This window comes from Aquarana catesbeiana, linkage group LG05 (genome assembly GCF_042186555.1).
Source record: "Aquarana catesbeiana isolate 2022-GZ linkage group LG05, ASM4218655v1, whole genome shotgun sequence".
Classification (NCBI taxonomy): domain Eukaryota; kingdom Metazoa; phylum Chordata; class Amphibia; order Anura; family Ranidae; genus Aquarana; species Aquarana catesbeiana.
This window is the reverse complement of record NC_133328.1, coordinates 599,751,689-599,771,205: the sequence shown is the minus strand read 5'-3', so window position 1 is coordinate 599,771,205 and position 19,517 is coordinate 599,751,689. Positions and strand designations below refer to the sequence as shown.

Below are 19,517 nucleotides of genomic sequence, written 5' to 3'. Positions count from 1 at the left end.
ACCGTAAACTCAGCTGTTCTGCGGCTCCGTGCGGCACATGCGCAGTCCCACCCGGGCACTATTCGATAGATGGGCACTTCTCGACAGAACACCGGCTCTAAAGAAAAACTGTACCGTGGTGATGTCTGCAGCTACAGGCAACATCCCGGTACAACCACTTGAAGACTGGTGACGTACCAGGTACATGACTGGTCGGCTGATGGGTTATGTAGATGGGACAATCGGCTCCAAGTCGCAACTATGACAAACCAGTATGGAGGCACGTATTGCACATAGCCAGAGGTCTTACTCTAGAACAGTTATTTGTATATTCAGCTTCCTGGTTTTGTGGGCTCTGGTGAGTCCTGGCAGGGAGAAGAAACCAGAAGAATTTTCAGAATCCACTACTTTCAAGAGTGTGGGATTCTTCTGCTGCATTCCTTAGTTCTTTTCTGCCAACCCTGCCTCACTACTGTGTCCTGTAGGGGCCTGCTAGAGGAGCAGTGCACAGCAGGGGGAAATATATATTCTTGGAGGCTTTGGATTCTGAAGAATTATTTATTTATTTTCTCCACCTGGCAGTTTTAGCTTCACTACCTCAAGGGCTGGCAGTGCAGCAGAAGTGGGTATTAAACTATGTGAAGCCACCAAGCCCTTTTTTTTTTTTCTTTTTTTTTTTTTCTATTATACATGGTGCACACAGAATCTGGTGCTGCTGTGCATAGTAACCAGTTTCTAACTTCAGCTTGTTCAATTACATTTTGACTATAATACCTAGAAGCTGATTGGTTACTTTGTACACCTGCAGCAGATTCTGTGTGCACCAGTTTTGGAAAATCCCCCCCATAGGGTGACTTTCCCCAGGAGGGGAGACACTACTTGAGGGTATAATCCTTCCCTACCTAAGTGCTTTGTGGGGGGGGGGGGGGGGGGGGGGGGGTTTCCCTGTTTTATCTAAAGTGTGGTAGGGTTAGGAGATGTCATTTTGTATAGTGTGGGAAAATCTTTGACGCAATATTAGACTAATCTAGCATTTGGTTCTATCTATTGGTACCATGAGATTTATTTTCCTCACTTTTTTTTTTTTTTTTTTTTTTTTTTTTTTTTACAGAGAGTCTTGGCCAGAACGGGCGCTGAATCTATTAGTTTGCTTGACCTGTGCCGAAATACAAACCGCAAGCAAGCCGCAGCAAAATTCTACAGTTTTCTGGTCCTTAAAAAGCAACAAGCGATTGAGCTGACACAGGAGGAACCATACAGTGACATCATTGCCACACCAGGCCCAAGGTTTCACGTGGTCTGACTTGCTTCTCCCTCCAGCTTAAGCAAGTGACCTCACCACATGCTATGAACCTCTATGCTGGATCTTGCATGGCAGAGCCGTGTACTAGAGGCTTATCACAACATCAAGCTGGTCAAAAAACCATGTCATGCTGGTCATCTCCCTACTGGCGTTTTATTGGGCATGGTTATTTTAATATATGTACAGTTTGTCCCTTTTTTTATTTTTCTTTAAATGTAACTTCTATATTTTTATGGGTTATAAATGTGGATTTGGGGTGGGTGGGAGAATTACTATTTTTTTTTTTTTCTCTCCAACCAACTCATTACAACATTTCTGGAGTAAAAGAATAGAGTGAGACTATCGGGCAGTTGTGTGCAGTATTGCATTGATGAATGCGTAAAGTATGTTCTTAAATGTTATATAGCCACCACCTGTAGCCAGGATTAGGTTCCTGCACTGAAGTGAAATTTGCATTTGCCAGCTGCAGTGTGCAGCCTTTACAACTAGATCCTGGAAGGTTAAAGGAACCTGTCATGAGAGAAACCTTTTAGGTTGCCAGGCTGAGCTTTTTCTTCAAAATGTACTAGGTATCTGGTTGTCATGGTTACCCTATTCCTGCAATTTTTGAGGTTGACCATGAAACAAGTAAGCTGAAAAAGGATTTCTTACAAAAATATTTATCTGGATGCTTGTTCAGGTCGGTAACCAATTTTCATTGAATTGAAGTTGCCAGGCAACTTGCATTTTAAGCAAGTAAACAATGACCGCCTGCCTATATTACATGACGTATGGTTACAAGTTCTCCTGTGCTTCAGGTATCCAGATCTGCCTACATGTTGGCAACAAAAGGATAATTTCTTGGCAATTTTCTTTTAGTGCAGCAGGAAGTGAGAGTAGTGATAAAATGAGATATTCGGCCATCAGTGTCTGTCCTTAACTGAAGTATCGGATTTTAAAAATTGGACTTTGTTTTCTTTGCTCCAGTCTGCAGCTAAATTATTGATCTACAATTTGTTAGATAATTTGGGAATTCCATTCTCCTGTTGTAATTTACCATGTACACAGCTTAGCACAGCAGTAAGTAAGAATAGTTATAAATGCCTCTCTTCTATACGATTCATATGTAGAATAGAGTGTATGTTTGCTGTCAAAAAAATCAGGATTTGGCTAGAAAAATCAGATTTCCATTTCGCCTGTGTTGGCCTTCACTATCTTGGATAACCAAATTGCAAATGTATATGTGTGAGGTTTACCCCTACACTACATAATCATTGAATTTATATCCTTTCTGTAACATGGATAAACCATGCAGAATTGGGGTGGAAATGGTTTTGTTGACTGTTAAGGGAGTGGACTTTTAAGTATGGCTGTAAGTTTCTAGAATGAGTGCTCTGCAGATGTCAGGGGTGACTAGGTACTCTGCTTCCTCTGCATGCAAGTAAATCGTTTTAAGTCCGTTGACTTTGCATACATGCAACCTGTCTACCGGAAGTCTGGAGTTTAGGCTTACAGAATGGTTTCTTGCACCATGTGTGCACAGGCAGGTACAGATAAGTCTCTTGACTTCTAAGCATCTGTGGTCCAGATTGAGGGTTCTTTTTACATTGGCTTTTATTCTGCTTTTTGTAGTCGTAAATGTAAAATATTTCTGTAAATACACATTTTAGTATTTTATGGCATTAAAAGAAATTTAAATAATAAATGTTGCCGTCTCATTAATAGAAAATATTTGGTATGTTTCTCTGCCCATTGGAAAACTGACATGGTTATATAAATCATCATTCTGTTCCAAATGGAGTTCAGTATATGGATGTAATTGAGGATGTTTAAACAGATCCTTTGTGTTCTCACGCATGTTCATCTTTTCACCCAATGGTGTGAAAAGGTTTGCTATGGTGTTCCAGTGCTTAGCAATTATCTGGGATTGGCACTGCTTATAGTTCTTATGTGATTTACTACATTGCCTATATTTTGTATGGGCTCTTAAAGAGTTTTTTGAAATTCTCTCGAATGCAGCTTCTCTTTCATCCTCCTCATAGATGAACCCCAAAGTCGGTGTTTTGTATTCCTCTAGTGGGTACACAGCTAAAGTAGAGTGACAATTGTTATGGCTTCATAATAGATCTTGCTGATCATCCGGATATCTTTCAGCCAGCAGCATATATATGCCTCTGCATTGGTGGGTGATTTCTTTTGGGGAGTGTATGCACAATGAACTGTTGGTGGATTATTGAAGGTTTTATTATTTAACAAGTTACATCATGATTCTTTTTTGTACCTCTTTATTATTTAAGACCCGGTACTTGGTAATTTTTAAAGTTTTTCTTTTTAACCTGCAAACCAATCCAGTTCCTTCCCATCAATGCCTGTTGATCATTCCTACATCTAAATCATAGGGCAGTTAGTGTTTGTAAAGCTTTTTTTCAAATGTATAATTACCTGCTCTGCGGAGTTGCCATTTGTGGGGTCCCCTGCCGGTGCTTTGGTCTCTTCCTCCCTTCCAAGTGCCCTCATAGCAAGCCACTTGCAATGAAGGCTCTTGTGTGGGTTTATTTCGAGCCGGGTTGTGTGTGTCTATTCAGACAGTGTGGCTCTGTCCTCTCAGGTTTTGACTGACAGCAGGAGCCAATGGCTCACTCTGCTTAGCCAAGTCTGTGAGAGGTAAGGGGGGCTGTTGCAGATGTGCACCATGCTGGATCAAGATCATACTTGAGTAAGGGTTTAGGGGGGGCTGGTGGGGAGCTATCATTGAAAGGTGTTTTTTTATATATATATATATATATATATATATATATATATATATATATATATATATATATATATATATATATATATTAATGCAGAGAATGCATTAAGCCATACAGGTGGCAAACTGTTGACCCTCCCAGCTGTTCCGAAACTACAACAGCTGGAGGGCCGCCAATTTGACACCACTGCTCAGCTAAACATTTTACCTTTACAATCACTTTAATACAATTGTTGTAAAAGAACTGCTGAAATTTGACCAGTTGGAAGTTGATAACCTTTGGCTCGATTCACAGCTGTGCGTTTTTTCCTTACTGCATTTTCAATTAAAATCAGTGGACGTGCATCAAATGTGCATTGCCACACGTTTTCTACATGGGTTGCAATGCCCGTCATGGTTGGTTTGTTTACGTGCGTATTGACACATGGACGTCTGCCATGACTCACGTTGACTAGCACCTTCGTGCATTTTTTGATGCATTTCCATTGATTTTTTGATGGGAAAATGCATAAAAATAAAAAAAAATACAAGGGTGATAATCCAGCCACATTAATCTCTATATCCTTATGTAAATCTACCTGTTAAAAGGTATACAAGAAACAAGTTACACTTGCATGAGGTGCCCCTTAGTATAGAATTGTTTATAATGCAGAGGATTGCATTAAAGCAACCCAGTCAGTGGAAAAACACTGCCACTAATAAATGAGCCTGGGCTCCTGGAGTTGGCAAGATTTTTCTTCCAGTATTACTGATTGGGCAGTCATCCAGGTCAGTTTATTCTAGAGAGGTGATTGGCTGTTGAAGTTTTGCAGACAGCATGTTTGTTCCCACGGAGGAAGCCATTCTAAACACATAAACAGAACTTAGCAGAGCTGATGAATGTTGGCAGGGAGTTGGCCTTTTTTTTTTTTTTTTTTTTTTTTTTTCTATGGTGAGCCTTTGGTATGCTTTGTGCTGGAGAATAATTGTTTTGTGTATAACCACCTACTGCCACGGGAAAAATCTGAAATAAATATCTGTCTCTGGACAGTGGTTGTTATTAAGCCCTGGGCTAACTGTGTACAGTTTGTCCTATAAGAAATTGCTATCGAAGTTCTCGCCTTTGAATCGAAGATTGTCCATAAATTTACTTCGGTGAGGCAGCTGTGTCATTTATGATTTTCTTTAAAGTGGATGTAAACCCGAATTATTATTTTTTTTTTTTTTATATATATATCATACTGCAGAGTATAAGATTTCCTATCATTTGAGCCCAGTCTTGCCACACAGAGTTAATCCATCTCTGAGCAATCCTCTTTTATTGTTCAGTGAGACAATTCTTGACAAACTGAGAAAAACTTTGTCAAATCCTCCCCCTTGCTGTGAGTGACAGGTGATTTACATATCTCGTGCACTAGCCTAAGACACAGGCAGTATTTTTTAATTCCCACCCCCACTCCTTTCTTCAGCAGCTCTGCAAGGATTGGCTGTTCCACACCTCATTCAGCATGATTTGGCATGCTGAAGTCATGTGGTTACTTTCCTGTCTTTTCACTGGATGTTAGAGATCATAGCAGAAGTTCAGTGTAAGAAATACACAGGAGAAAATGCATATTGACAAGGGGAGGGTAGAGGTGGGCGGGGAGTCTGCTGACATCACGACTCCACCCACCGAGCTCCAGACAACAGACCCACCCACAGAATATGCCGTTTTTCAGCTCTAATAACAGACAGAGGGGAGACATTTGACAGGTAAAGATACATGCAGGAGGATGACCCCTATGGCAGTAGTTTAGAAAGGATGACATTGGGTTTACATCCACTTTAATTCTGGGCTATTCAAAAAATTACTGTTAAAGATCCAAAAAAGAAAAGTTAATTCTAATAATTGTTATACATTTCTACACTGGTCAGTGCAACTAAATGAGCAAATCGCTACTATAAGAAAATCATTCACTGGTAATATCAGACTTGTATTGACTGCTGTCTGTAAAGATGTTGTAGCCCCTGGGACTTGTGATTATAAGGTAGGACCTCCTCTCTTTCTCTTTTAGCACTTATTTTGGAGTATTTCTGCACTTGGGATGTTCTATCAGAGCAGTGGTCATTTGTTTCCACAACCAAGAAACTGGCATCGTTGACAACACAAGGCTTCATGTTTTTGTGTGTGTGGAAGTTCAGTGAGATTTTTCTTTTTGTGTGGTCTGCTGTAAGATCTGTTGCTAAAGGCAACTTTGTTGTGTAAGAGTCGTACTACAAGGCATAGGATGGAATCTTCAGTCACTGAACTGGAACGTTTAGCATACAACTGTATGCATACAATCAAAATGATGATCTATGGGTTGGTGCACAGTTGAAGACTTAATTATAAAACCATGTTTGAGATGTTTTTAGCATAGAGTATTTTAGTTCAAAGAAACCTTTCCTCCATTTGTCACTTCGCATTTCAAAGTTTAATACTGCACACTCCTGTTTTAAGATTAAACTGTTGCCTATGTCAATTGTTTCCAGTAAATAGGATATTAAATACTTACTAAGGCTGCCTTTGCTGCTGTAATGTAGAGAAATCGGCACTAAGGTCCCTTTTCACATTAATGGACCTGTCAGTTTTTCAGGCGGGCCCGATCGGTCCCTATGGAGTAATGGGTGTGAACGCACATGTCTGTTTATAGACACCGTCATCCTATCTGCTAAAAACAGACGCGGATCCACCCCCCCCCCCAAATCTGGCGGATCGGATGGAAGTCTGGTGTAAACGGGAGGTTGGTCTGTTTACACCCACCGCTCCATAGGGGAAATGGGCTCTCTCTGCTCTGCATGAGCGGAGTAGACATGGACCAACCATCTGCTTGCTCAGTGGGGATCAGTGGACAGATTCCCCACTGAGCAGATGGACTACTGGTGTCGCTGCCCCATGTGGGAGGGGCTTTAGAAGTTGACACTTCTGTCTGTGTTGATTTTCTGGTCCCCTGCTACACTTAGTGGTTTTTGCCTATTTCTAAGTCATTGCTGAATCCTGTAGTGAAGTGGGTGCTGGCAGATAGAACAGTAGGGGATCCAAAATCTGTCACTCTGTAGAGTTCAAGTGACAATTCTCTACTTTACAGAGGCATTCAGTAGTATGTGAGTATTTACGTTCTTCACAGAGAACCTTTTTTTAATCCTACTTTTAATTTTATTGAGTCTCTTTAAGCTGAACAGTTGAGCTTTTAGTAAAGAACTGTATGTTTCCTTTGGTTTTGTTTTTTTTTTTTTTGTTTTTTGTTTTGTTTTTGTTTTTTTATTACTGGTTTAAAAAGGCACTTTTATTGTACCAAGTTATTTTCTTTTAAGAATTTTGGTGAGGTAAATATAAATGATCAGTTTATCTTCTGTTCCATTCGCAGCAGCTTTGGCATTACAAATAGGATTCTGTTGCATCCTTAAAGTAGAAGTCTGGGCTAACTAACTAGTCTTAAAAACATTCCCTACCCCCTCCTAACACTTATGCTGATTAGCCTGTGTAGGAAGATGCATATACCTATTTTCAGCCTGCTCCAGTTCGGTCATGTGATCTGGCTCCCCTGTGTCATCCAGCCGCTGCTGCAGGGGAGAGGAGGGGATCTTTCAACAAGGAATGAGCCATAGTAAGTGGGTGACATCTCTGCCCCCAGGCTGGTTGTTGAGAGCACTCTCCTTTCCCCTGTAGCCAGTGCTGACTGACGTGAGATCACATGGCCAGACCAGAAAATAGTAAGTATACAGATCTTTCTTACATAGGTTAGTCAGAATAGGTGTTAGAGGGGAGGGCTCATTTCTAAGGCTGACTAGGTAATGCTCAACTCTAAGTGAATGGATTTACCTATACGCTTCAGGGTATATTGAAAGACTGGATTTTACATTTGCAAACAAGCTTGAGTGTTCTGTATGGGTTACAAGAAAATGAAGATCTTCATTGGGACTCCTCAGGCTTCCAGAGCCATCTTAATATACAGTGTGCCCCGTTCCACTATTGCTTGAACTTTTGAGAACTGGTGTCTAAAGTGGCTCCCATGTAAACAATCCCCCCCCTGTAATGGTCCTAATGCAAACCGTTTTCTACAGTGGGTGACTGCTGTAAAACCTCTGTTTTGGTCAACTTTTGGCTGGGATTTGAGGAACCTCTGAAGCAACATTGGGGCTGATTTGCTAAAGGGATATACAGTGCCTTGCAAAAGTATTTACCCCCTTGGCATTTTTCGTGTTTTGCCTCACAACCTGGAATTAACATGGATTGTTTGAGGATTTGCATCATTTAATTTACAGAACATGCCCATAACTTTGAAGATGTTTGTTTTTTTTTTTTTTGTTGTTGTGAAGCAAACAACAAATAGGACAAAACAGTCAATGTGCATAACTATTCACCCCCTCCTAAAGTCAATACTTTGCAGAGCCACCTTTTGTGGCTATCACAGCTCCAAGTTGCTTTGGATAAGTCTCTATGAGCTTGCCACATCTTACCACTGGGATTTTTTTCCCATTCCTCCTTGCAAAACTGCTGCAGCTCCTTCAAGTTGGATGGTTTGCGCTTCTGAACAGCAATCTTGAAGTCTGACCACAGATTTTCTATTGGATTGAGGTCTGGGCTCACATGTACATGTTTCCTCTTAAACCACTCAAGTGTTGCTTTAGCAGTGTGTTTGGGGTCATTGTCCTGCTGGAAGGTGAGCCTCCGTCCTAGCCTCATATCACACAGAGTGGTACAGGTTTTGCTCAAGACTATCCCTGTATTTAGCACCATCCATCTTTCCCTCAACTCTGACCACTTTCCCAGTCCCGACTGCTGCAAAACATCCCCACAGTATAATGCTGCCACCGCCATGTTTCACTGTGGGGATGGTGTTCTTTGGGTGATGTGATGTGTTGGGTTTGCGCCAGACATAGCGTTTTTCTTTGGCCAAAAAGTTCAATTTTAGTCTCATTAGACCAGAGCACCTTCCTCTATACATTTTTGGGAGTCTCCCACATGCCTTTTTGCAAACTCAAAATGTGCCATTTTGTTTTTTGCTGAAAGTAATGGCTTTCTTTTGGCCACTTTGCCATAAAGCCCAACTCTATGGAGCGTACGGCGTATTGTCGTCCTATGTACAGATACTCCAGTCTCTCCGGTAGAACTCTGCAGCTCCTCCAGGGTTACCTTAGGTCTCTGTGCTCCTCTCTGATTAATGCCCTCCCTGCCCGGTCTGTGAGTTTTGGTGTGCGGACGTCTCTTGGCAGGTTTGCTGTTGTGCCATGTTCTTTCCATTTGGTTATGATAAATTTGATGGTGCTCCTAGGGATCATCAAAGATTTGGATATTTTTTTTATAACCTAACCCTGACTTCTCAACAACATTGTCCCTTACTTACTTGGTCTTCATGGCAGTGTTTGGTTAGTGGTGCCTCTTGCTTAGGTGTTGCAGCCTCTGGGGCCTTTCAAAAAGGTGTGTATATGTAATGACAGATCATGTGACACTTAGATTGCACACAGGTGGACATCATTTCACTAATTATGTGACTTCTGAAGGTAATTGGTTGCACCAGAGCTTTTTATGGGCTTTATAATAAAGGGGGTGAATACATACGCACATGCCAATTATCATTTTTTTTATGTCTGAAAAATAGTTTTATGTATATATTTTTCTAATTTCACTTCACCAACTTAGACTATTGTGTTCTGATCCGTCACATATAATTCAGATTAAAAAAAAAAACCATTGAACTAAAGGCTGTAATGTAACAAAATAGGTAAAGCCAAGGGGGGTGAATACTTTTGTAAGGCACTGTAGTCTGTGCACTGCAAGTGCAGTTGCTCTAGAGCTGAAGGGAACATGTAAGTAAAATAAACTGCATTTTGGCTAATAATTGGACGATATAAATCAGCAGAGCTTCCCCTCAGATCTAAAGCAAGTGCACAATATATTTGCCTTTAGTAAATCAACCTCCCTGACTCAGTAAGACCAGCTGTGCCCAGAGAAATGAAAAAAGGTCTTTCGGTAAAAGAAAAACCTGCAGGCGTGTGATTAAAACTCAACATAAATCAAATACAGAAAAGCAAAGTTCTTGTACGGTAACATTTTAGAAAGGTGCACACGATATTAAGTGGTTTTTTTTTTTTTTTTCTTTGTTTTGTTTTTTTATGGTACCTGCTGTTTCAGTGGGACTTTCAGATGTATACAGTGTCTCACATGTTCACTCTTGGCCTTTTTGTTTTTCCTTGCACACAATCCGGCAGTGGTGGACTCTTCAGACCCTAGAAAAATAACATTTCCAAATCCAGTGTGGTCCCCTAACTTAATTTATGTTTTAAAATGATGTATCGCACAATTCCTTTTATTATAATGTAAAATAAAGAAAAAAAAGCTTTAAGCACGCCTTTCTGTTTTTTCTATTTGACGTGCCTCAGAAACCAGTTTTTCCCTTTGTATAAAGAGAGATTGTAGATAACATGGATGTTCTAAATCTAGAAATGAATCTGTTGTCACATTTTAGTCAGTTTTCATTGCTTCTTGAGAATAATTGTTCATGAAAATAGTTGATAATGCTGTGTTATGTATAACTTTTCTAATAAAATGTCTTGATGATCTTTACCTTGTGTAATGTATAATTGATGTGAGTGCTGGATGTAAAGCTCTAGAGGAAAGTTGTTGTTTTTTTTTTTTTTTTTTTTTCCTGTTTAAATGTCTAAACGTGCCAGCGCCTTTTAGTGTCTGCAGCTCTCTGAGACTGTCCCGTGCTGAGCTAGAGTTTTCCAATAGGCACGGCTAATGCTTTTGCTCTCGCTCAGCATGGTGTGTCAGGCTGCTGAAGAAAAGACCGTGGCTCTCAGCAGTGGTCCTTCTCGGCAACAAATGCCAAGATACAGAATCTTCAATGTATCCGCATTGTTTTTAGGAAACTACCATTTGGCTAGAACATAATGGATTGGACAAAACCTAGCTTGGTGCAGGAAAAACCTCCTACCTGCATGCCTCAGTTTTGTTTTAGGAGGATGGACATGTTTTGCTCTGCTGTGTTGAAGACCAACCTTTTTATTTTTTACCCCTCTTGGATTACTCTCTACATCCCTGCTGGAAGGTTTGACTCTTTAATTGCAGCTGCCTGGTGCGGTCATTCTTGGCTGTATCTATATCCTACTGGACGAGTTGCTGGGATAGTCTTGAGGTGACCTTTGACACCTAAGTTTCACATGGGGAGCTTTCCAAACTCTGTTCTTGTAAAACAGGGATATGCAATTAGTGGACTACAAATTCCATGAGGCATAGCAAAACTGACAGCCACAAGCATGACACCCAGAGGCAGAGGCATGATGGGACTTTTAGTTTTGCAACAGTTGGAGGTCCACTAATTGCAGATCCCTGTTGTAAAAGATAGCCACAGGTTGCTTTACATTTTCAGAAACACTGGATTTGCCCTGTCTCTGAAGACTCAATGAGTAAGCTAGTTGGTCCGAGCGCCAAGAGGTACAATGTTTGCAAAGGCCACTGGGTGCCTTTTCACTTTTCTGCTGAATTTTGCTGTGGAAGGTGTCAACGATTTGGGGGCTGATATCTGCATCCTGGAGTCATGTTGCCCTTGGCTTTTGGAGTCTGTTTCATCTTTAGAGTACTCTTCTCAGCTCTGTAGGGTGTGTCTGGATTCCCTACCTTTTTTTTGGCTGAGGTCTTCACCATGGTCATAAAAGATTCTATGGCCCAAGTCACCCAGTTATTTGCTGGCTGTGATCTCACAGATCCCAAGCATGCTCCTGTGCCCTCTCCTGCAGGTTTTTTCCTGATAAGCCTTTTAGCCTTAGTAGCTTCTTGAGTCATTGGCCACAGAGACTGATTCTGAGTTGCTACAGTCCTTGACTGATGAGCTTACCTTTTTGAAGAGTTTTTATTACTCCTAAATTAAAGACAACTGTTTTGATTCTTATGCAGTGTGGACCACTCTGAAACAAGATAATTACATGGTTGCTTCTACTAGTGCTGTATCCAGCCTTTATTTACAACTCCTAAGACCACAAAGACTTTCTTTGCACCTGCTTTTTCATCTATTGCTCTAAGGAGATTATAAGCATCTTTGACAAGTCAATCGCTCCCATTAAGCACTTGCTAGTTTTGTATCCATTTGAGGATTTTGTACAGAAGTGGTCTGTTCCCACTGTGGATCTTGCCATGCCTCATTTTACCTAGATGTTTACTAGATCAGTGAAGGATGCACCCGTTTTCAACCAATAAGCCTTTTTTTTTTTTTTTTTTGGTTCCTGCCTTTCACCTGATCCTCTTGCTCTGTCTTTACTTTTTCATGTCTGCTTAGTTGAAATCCCCTAAAAGCAATCTAATCACTTCTGCAGCCAAGTCTTTTATTAAACATGTGGCACAGATGGCTGTACCATTGGTACTTATTATACAATGGTTTTCTGGAAGCCTCTAATGCATGTGGTGGTAATTGGTAACCTTTTAACCATTGCGCAAAAAGCATCTGCATGGCCTTCAACTGATGCCTCTTTGGACCGGCTGTTAACATCAAGATGGCAAGAGAGCACCCATCTTCCTCAACGGAAGTCTTAAGGAACAGACTACAAAGTTTTCTCCCTGTCTGTATGTTAAGTGGCCTTTTCATTTTCCTCACTCCCTCAACCTCCACATCAAGACTTCCAGTGCATCTGCAAATCTGGCACTCAATTTGCCAAATCCTCAGACAACCCTTCCCCTTCATGAAGGTGTGCCCTACTTTTCAGAAAAGGGGCATTAACCTTTGCAAGCATTTGGAAAACCTGCATGTCAGACACTTAGGTGCAGGAGGTGGTATCCCAGGGTGCAAACTTGAGTTGTCCTCCGTGCACCCTCAGTTTCTCACCTCTTCCAACCTCCCTGTGTCACTCTACAGACCCACTTGAGTCTTCCGGATCAAGGTGTTATTGCTCTAGTTTTTGTGGCAGAATAGTTTCAGGGGTCCTAGGCACCATGTCTGTGTTGGGTACTTTGTCAGAGGAGTCTAATTTCCTGAGCAACATCCTCACTGTTGGCTGAGCCTACTGGAGAGAGTTATCCAATCTGGATTCAATCAGACAACACAACAGGGGCACACACTTAAATTATCAGGGAGGAGCCAGAAGTCTCCTCCCTGATAACTTAATATAATGGATAGGGATGCACCGAATGGGTTTTTTGGTGCCGATACCGAAAATGAAAAATACACTAGGCCGAAAACCGATACCGAAACAGCAGTGATGCCGAAAGTGACTGTTTTTTAAAAATATTTTTTATACAGGAGATGGTCGGAGACTGGGGACATGGTACAGGAGATGGTCAGAGACTGGAAACGTGGTACAAGAGGTCAATGCAGCCTCACCTGTGCCCATCATGCAGCTTGCTAGTTCCCGAATCAGAGCGGCGATCTCCGTGTGTCACGGAGCTGCATTTGAATTGCCTGGGTCGCAGTAACAATGTCCCGCCTCCTGTAATCACGTCACTGATTTCATGTCCCACCATTGGATCAGTGTGCCGTCTGTCACAGGAGGCGGGACATTGTTACTGAGGTCTGTGTAGTTAAGCTCCGTGACACAACGGAGATCGCGGCAGGGAGGAGAGGAAGAGGACAGGACTGGCGCGCCGCGCCAGAACGACACCCCTGTAATAGGCGGCACCAGGGACGGGGCCTGCCCCTATTTTTGGCGCCGTTATCGGCGAGAGCTCCCTTTCGGCATTTTGCTGAAAAGGCCATTTTCGGCCGATATGTTACGGCGGTCGAAATTTCAGTGCATGGCTAATAATGGACTAGATGAAAAGTGGCAACGAAGTGGGAGAGTTTACTTCCGCTTTAAAGTATATGTGCTGAAAACTGCTCTGGTAATAAAAGGGTATTATTACAAACTGGTACTTAGGCATATTATAAATGACAAGTCCTCTTTAAGGAGACATTAGATGTCTATTAGACACCTAATGTCACCTATGGACCCCACTAAAGCTAATCAAGTACAAGATCATACTTGGATTCTTCCCCGGCCAGTGCTGTGAGGGGGGTGATTGACAGTTCTGAACCTGGAAGTAACTAAATGGTTGCCACTTCTGGGTTCATTCACTGGACAGGGAATCGGCAAATGAATGTTTGCTTATTTCCCTCTGTTATACTTGCCATGCTCGTCCAAGGTCTGCAGGGAGAGGCAGAGGTAGTTGCCTTGAATATAATGTGTCCAATAGCAAGCCAACAGCTTGACAGTAGTAAACAGTCTGCTTTAGTAGATAAGAGTGTGTTTTACAAGTTCTTGCTACCAGTCGCCATTTACAATTGGTGCTGGTGGACAACTGGTTAAAGTCACTTTATATGTTCATAGAAGACCACCCTGTCTACAAGACGACAACACTGCTGTGCAGTTACACTGCAGGAAGAACAGCATTGTAACACTGTTACAGGAAGTATAAAAATAACAGACCTTTAAATATAATTAAAGTGGTTCTAAAGCCAAGACATTTTTTTTTAACTTTAATGCATCTCCTGTATTAAAGTAAAAAAGTAGCAGACTCCTCCCCCCTCACCCCCCTGAATATCTACCACATCATTCAATCCAGTCTGTAGCAGCTCTCTCCTCTCTTCCTGCAATCACAGGACAGAAAGACAGCAATGGAAGCCATTGGCTTCTGCTGCTGTCAATCAAATCCTCTAAGCAGAGGGCGGGGTCGAGCTATGCTGTTTGTGGCTATGGACACACACAGCCTGGCTAGAGAGCAAGCCTGCACGTCTGCTCCCATAGCACGCGGCTTGCTAAAATGAATTTCTGAACAATATTCCCAACATACACATTCCAGTAGCTGTCGAGTGAGTGGGTGCTGAAGTGACTAGGCTAGAAAGACTGCAAAGAATATGTCTCCAGCACACCAGGGCACTCCACCGAAGGCTCCAATGCTTTTACTAACCACTTGCTGACCTAGTTCATGATCTGGCACTTCCAGATAGGGGGCGCGCCACTTCTGCTGTTGGTCACAGTAGAAGCTGATCAGCAGGTGCCGGCCAATGGATGTCCTCCAGCACCTGCTGATCGTCCAGGAGAGACACAGGATGGAGCTCCGCAGATGTAAACAACGCAGAGCTCCATCCTGTCAGCAGGGAATAAAATCCAGCACATCTTAGTAAAAACACCATGCTGTGTACACAAACACTGGTTCAGCACACATTTAAAGAGGTTCTAAAGGCAGCAGTTTTCTTTATCTTAATGCATTCTATGCAATAAGATGAAAAAAAAAACCTGTACGCAGAAGTCAGTGAGCCAATGAGTAGAGAGGGGATGGGGCCTGGGCCGCGGCTCCGAGTCTGAATGGACACACAGAGGCTCGGATGCCCCCATAGCAAGCTACTTGCTGTGGGGGCGGGAGGGAGGGGCCAGGAGCGCTGGCGGGGGTACCCGAGAAGAAAAGGATCTGTGCTGCTCTGTGCAAAACCATTACACAGAGCAGGTAAGTATAACATGTTTATTATTTTGAAACAAAAAACCCCAAGACTTTAGTATCACTTTAACCCTTTGACTGCCCTAAATGTTTAACGCCTTCCCAGCCAATGTCATTAGTACAGTGATTGTGCATATTTTTCCCACAGTGTCAGATTGTCTGCTGTTATATTGCAGTTCCACTATAAGTTGCTGATTGCTGCCATTACGTGTAAAGAAATAAAGAAAAAGATTCTAGTGTGTATATATACCATAGTTTGTAAACGCTATAACTTTTGCACAAAAAACATCAATATATGCTTATTGGGATTTTTTCTTTTCAAAAAATATGTAGCAGAATAGCATATTGGTCTCAATTTATGAAAAAATTAGATTTTTTTATCGTATATCTTGGGACACAGAGCCTAAGTAATAACTTAATGGGTTATGGGCCACCTTCAGGTGTTGACACTGGTATACCCAATACAGGAAGTTCACTCCCCTACATAACCCCTCCTCCTTCCAGGAGTACCTCAGTTTTTTCGACAGTGTCTAAGGTGTTGGTCACGAGTGAAGATGTGCTCTGAGGAGCTCCAGGAGGGATCCATGCTAGATTTAAATAACCTCCACAGCCGGATCCATCCAAGCTACAGGATGGTACCCGGGCCTCGTATAGAAGAGCAAGGTTTTGCCTGTAACGCTTCTCTTTGAGGGCTGGACCCCAGGAACCAGGACTCTTTGGTCTTGTTACATTACCTAAAGTTGCTCCTGAGGGGTGCTGTACAGGTCCAAAGGAGTGGAACCCCTATTATGGGGATCTGGTCTTTGAAGGTTTACTAACGCAGCCCGCCGTGATCGGTGAAGTTTGGACCTGTCTGTTTCAGCAGTATCCTGCAGCGAGAGGGTAAGGGAAGCAGCCTAGGAACTGTAAAAAGTTCACCTATGCCTTTTCTTCCATATATTAAACATTGTATGCCTTAAGTCTCCTCTAGAGGGAGTAAACTTAAACATACCTTGGTACGTTGCTTCTCAGCAGCTCTGTGTCCTGGTTATAGCAACATGTGTGGTCCCAGCAGTCATTTGGGGTTCTTATTTTTTTACATTTTTTATGTATAAAACGGCCCCTACTAAGCAAGCCAGGTATATATCCTGCAAATTAGGGAGCCCAACACTCTGCTGCTAAATCTCCTCCCCCCACCCTCGCCTCCCAGAGAGGTGCAGTGGCGGCTTCACACATACTTGTATATTTAAACTTGCCTTCATTGTGAATACTGTCCAGCAAGGGTTTTGTTGTGACAGGCAGTGCCAGTTCTCCTCTTTGGCAGTACTTTCGCCGCTCTGGCTAAGTGCCAGACGGCGCTCGCAGCCTCCTCTTCGGGTCTGCATTTGCAGACCCGAATGCCGTTTGCGTGTGAACTAGATTTTTTTGAAAGAAGGAGGGGGGTATTAGAGAGGAGCGTGGCTTACAGGCGGCGCCGTGTGCGGGACGTAGCATCCTCGTGGAGCACACGGCGCACAAGCTGAGGGCGGAAAACGCTGACTAATGCCTGATCAGGCTCACCTGAAGCTTTTAAAGGACAGACCCTCTCATATAATGGAGGAGAGGAAGTCTGACACACTAGGGGACACAGGAGCACTGGGTCACGTGAGGGGTGTATTCAGGCATTTCCAGTAAAGGAAATACAATTGTTATTCAGCTGATCTTTATGCTGGCATTGTTTTTTTCTAAAACTATTGCTCAGCAAGTGGTATATTTTTTTTTTCCTTAAGTGCCTCTACTTTTGTGCATGTCTCCAAATTGTCATTCTCTCCGGAGATACCAGACATGGCAAGCCAGGGTGAGTCATTGGAAGCAATTGGTGGTGCAACTGCTTCTCACACTTCAGCCCCTGTATACGTGACTGAAGATGCATTTTCCTCTGCCCTGTAGGGCTTAGAAGGAAGATTAGTGGCTTTGATCGCATCCTCCATCCAAGGGGATAGGAAGCGTGCTAGATCCCCCTCCCAACTTCAAACCCTTTACCAAGGGAACAGTGGGGACAGGATGAGGTATTACCCTCAGATGATCGAGAGGAAAAACAAGCCGCTTATTTTTCTGCGGAGGAAACAACAGTTGATGATTCAGCTTCACAATCTGAGGTACAAATCCTTAAGGAAATGGTTCGCTCTGCTTTCGTGCTACCTCTAATAGTTACAATGCATAAAAGAACCGCGCTAAATATAAGCAATCAATGAATCCTCAATTATTTCGAATGCTGTAAAGTGATCAATATAACATAAATTAAATATCGACACAATATATATGTGAAAAATAATCAGAAAAATGTGCTATAAAACTGGATGCAAATAAATATAAAAAGTGACAAAAAGAAAAAGGTAAAGTCCGTGACAGTAAAAGTGACTTCTGATATCAATAGTCCTTATTGCAATATGTTCCACCAATAGTGATTGGAAACTTTAGTGAATAAAAACATCTTGTGAGAAGAATCCACCACCTATGTAGATATATGTTTACCAGAGGTAAGCTGTAATGAAGCTTATGCCAGAAATCCACTCAGTGGGGACACCACCATCTGTCTCAGCATAGAGGGAGGATCACCCAGGACTCACCGACAACAAGGCCAAATAACTCAGCAATGGGAACCCAGGGGAATAAAAAACACATCCTCCATAGTGTGAATCCGCTTGAACAGTTTATTGAAAACAGTAAAAGTAGCGCACTTACCAAAAAAAACGAATAAAACAGCATGTAATATAAATCAGCCGGCTGGCCTGCATGCACCCGTTCGTAATGGGATAGAAACGATGACGTCAGCGCGTCTGCCTTCCGACGTACGTTTGGTCCTATTGGACGTTGTCATAGGAACGGGCGACGCACTGACTCATCGCTCCTTAAATACAATCATAGAACCACACCTCGTTCTGACGCTCTGGTGGCCACATCCTGATTCGAAGACAGGAAGTGCTTAGAACAAAACCAAGCCTCACTATGATACCAGGAAATGACGCTAGTCAAACCTATCTAATTGTAAACAAGAGACTGGTAAACACAGAACGAACCTTTACTTCAGCACTTGAAAGTGAAACTTCTCGGTCACTAAAGGGGCCAAAACAATTTGAAAATATAAACCCACTAACTGAGCCTCACAGGATAATGTCATTAAGAGATATCCACTTAACAGGATAACTAATTTAGAATCGTCCTATAAGGATCTAGCTATAAACGGTTAGAAAAGCGCCATCTAGTGGGGAATGTTCAGTTAACCGTATTCTAAAAAGCATACATAGTACGCTTAGATGTTAAAAGAGGAGGTTTTTTGTTATGACATTCCCAGGGTCATATAACGATCTGTAAAAAGTGCAAATCATATCGCTCCCCTGTTATTGCAATAAAAACAAAAAAACTTTTTATATACATAAACGTAAAAAACATAAAAAAACATGAAAATTAAAATATTAAAAGATTGTACCTGAACCTCATAAGGTACTTAGGCCTCTACATATCTAATCAGCCAACCATTAGAAGGTATTGAAATTAAATTAAAAAAGACAAAAAAGCCTTTAACCAGGATAAAGCATACCAATTATTAATTGGACCTACGTAGGTATCCTAGCAAGTAATATCAAAAATTCATGATTAAAAAATAAATAAAATACTTGGCAATTATTAGAATAACCTTTAGACAGTACGAAATTCGAAACATATGCGCCTCCGCCATAGGGGTGTACAACACCCCAAGATACTGGCCCTAGATATTAGAGCCAATAGTGATATATGGCCAAACGGGGGGACAAAGCCAACCGTGGCCATTTAGCAATGACTAATTAACATTAGAGCAAGGCCACCAGAGTCGAAACGGGTTCACATTGGGCAGTAAAATCCAAAGTAGAAACTGTAATTAATCACAAACAATAATAGTTCATAAGTTCATCTTAACAAGTATATAGCCCTCACAACTCAATAATTATGTTATAAACAATGTAAATTCATGAATTATCTAAAAAAGCGTTAAGGTCTACCTCAACGTTGAGCCCAAACGGGGTGTAACACCTAAGTTTGTATATCCAGGCCATCTCAAGCCTAGAAATCCCCCTTAGGAGGGAACCTCCTCTCCAGGGTATGGT

At 42.0% G+C, this 19,517-nt stretch overlaps 1 protein-coding gene across 1 annotated transcript in view; it reads left to right on the top strand.

The window, feature by feature from the left end:
* The window catches only part of RAD21 (RAD21 cohesin complex component), a 58,419-nt gene extending 47,844 nt beyond the window's left edge, over positions 1-10,575 (top strand). Inside the window, exon 14 of the mRNA XM_073632174.1 lies at positions 1,091-10,575. Coding sequence (XP_073488275.1) covers positions 1,091-1,282 — 192 coding nt within the window. The 3' untranslated portion in view covers positions 1,283-10,575. The remainder of the gene's footprint in view (positions 1-1,090) is intronic.
* The last annotated feature ends 8,942 nt before the right edge of the window (positions 10,576-19,517 follow it).